The 1,592-nt window shown below is 61.6% G+C and overlaps 1 protein-coding gene across 1 annotated transcript in view; it reads left to right on the top strand.

Moving 5' to 3' along the window:
- Window positions 1–1,592, top strand: part of CHD6 (chromodomain helicase DNA binding protein 6) — a gene marked incomplete at its 5' end in the record, with an annotated part of 38,088 nt that overhangs the window by 20,952 nt on the left and 15,544 nt on the right. Inside the window, 2 exons of the mRNA XM_009582049.1 lie at window positions 401–530; window positions 817–893. Of these exons, the coding sequence (XP_009580344.1) occupies window positions 401–530; window positions 817–893 (207 nt within the window). The remainder of the gene's footprint in view (window positions 1–400; window positions 531–816; window positions 894–1,592) is intronic.

The raw sequence follows: 1,592 nt of genomic DNA, 5'->3' as shown, positions 1-1,592 counted from the left end.
GGAGGAAGCCAAAGAGCCTCTCCTGACATCCCCAGCCTTGTCATGAAGTCCCCCTGGGGCTTCCAGGAGCCACGGGGCTGTTTGCTCCCAGCTGCACCCTGCCACAGGTGCTGTGCACAGCTCTCCGGGCGCTGTGCTGCCTACCGGGCAGGTCTGCCTGGTGGGATGGAAAGACTGACCTTTCTCTTTGCCTGCTGCCCAGGGGCTGCAGAGCAATCAGCAGCTTTTGGGAAAATGTTCTGAATTTCTGGGGGTGAGAATTGCCCTCACAGCAGCATAGACAGAGAGTGAGAGCCGGGTGGGGAGCTGTGTCCCACAGAGCAGGAGGTTCACCTGAACCAGGCTGAGGTCTGGCTTTGTGCTGTCTTTCTCCTTTTTGATGGCCCGTGGCGGTTGGCAGGTTACGAGAGGTACAATGCCATGCGGGCCGACCCGGCGCTGTGCTTTCTGGAGAAGGTGGGCATGCCGGACGAGAAGCTTCTCTCTGCGGAGCAGGGTGTCAGCGATGGGACCCAGGATGCTGCTGAAAGGTGGGCAGGGGATGGAGTAAGCTCTTGGGGGCTGTCTGGCTCACTCCTGGGGGCCATGTTAGCAATGGGGCAGTGCTGAGGGGTGAGCTGTGTGCAGGGAGGAGGAAGGAAGCAGACAGTGTGTCTGAGCACAGCAGTCAGGGGGGGAGGCAGGGAGGAGCTGGCTCCCCAGTATGAGGTGGAGGGATGGCATGAGCACCAGTTCTCTGCTCCCTCCTGCCAACGACTGGCACAGCCAACGGGGCTGTGCTGCCGTTACCAGGGACTAATTCACTCTCTTACCCAGGGGCAGCCTGGAAAAGGACGAGAGCGGTGGAGAAAAGCTGGAGGCGCTGCCAAAGCAAGAGGTGAGTGGGATTCACAGTGATCCTGCCAAGCCTGCCCGCCTGCCCTGCGCTGCAGGCTTGGCTCCGTCAGTTCTGCTGTGGGGTACGGGGGAACCAGCACTGCCGGTGACCCTGCTTTTTGCTGGCTTTGCCGTGCTGTGCATGGGCTCTGCCCCACGCTGTCTGTGTTGTCTCTGCTCACTGGAGCACAGCTTCTGCTGTTGCCTCTGTGTGTTTCCTGTGGACCTGGGCAGCATCTGCCTCGTGGGGAGCTGAGGGGAATTGAGGGCTGGGGACGGCCAGTGGTGCTGGCTCTCGCACTCGGCTTCAGGAGCCACGTGGGGCCCTGGCAAAGGAGTTGGGGGTGTCCTAAAAGAAATGGTCTTGGGGGAGAGGAGGAGCAGTGAACGAGGCAGCACAGGAGGGTTTGAGCAGCGGAGGCTGTCGCACTGCTGCTGTCCTGGGCAGTGGCACTACAGCCTGTGTCACTGTGGTGGACCTCGCCTCCAGGTCCAAAATGGACAGCACTGCCCCTCTGAGTTGTCATCTCCCCTGTCCGTGCTGCTCTGACCCTGTGTAGTGAGGGCAGCCAGTGACTGCAGCCCAAGAGCACAGGACACGCGGCCCTGCCACCCCGTACCCTGCCAGGGCTGGGTGGGCTGCGGGTATGGGGGCTTGTGTGCAGGGCTGGAGAGCCCTCTCTGATGGTTTCCTTCTGCAGGACATCGTGGCTGCT

Source organism: Fulmarus glacialis, unplaced genomic scaffold, assembly GCF_000690835.1.
Source record: "Fulmarus glacialis isolate BGI_N327 unplaced genomic scaffold, ASM69083v1 scaffold4940, whole genome shotgun sequence".
Classification (NCBI taxonomy): Eukaryota; Metazoa; Chordata; class Aves; order Procellariiformes; family Procellariidae; genus Fulmarus; species Fulmarus glacialis.
This window is presented reverse-complemented; position numbering and strand designations above follow the sequence as displayed.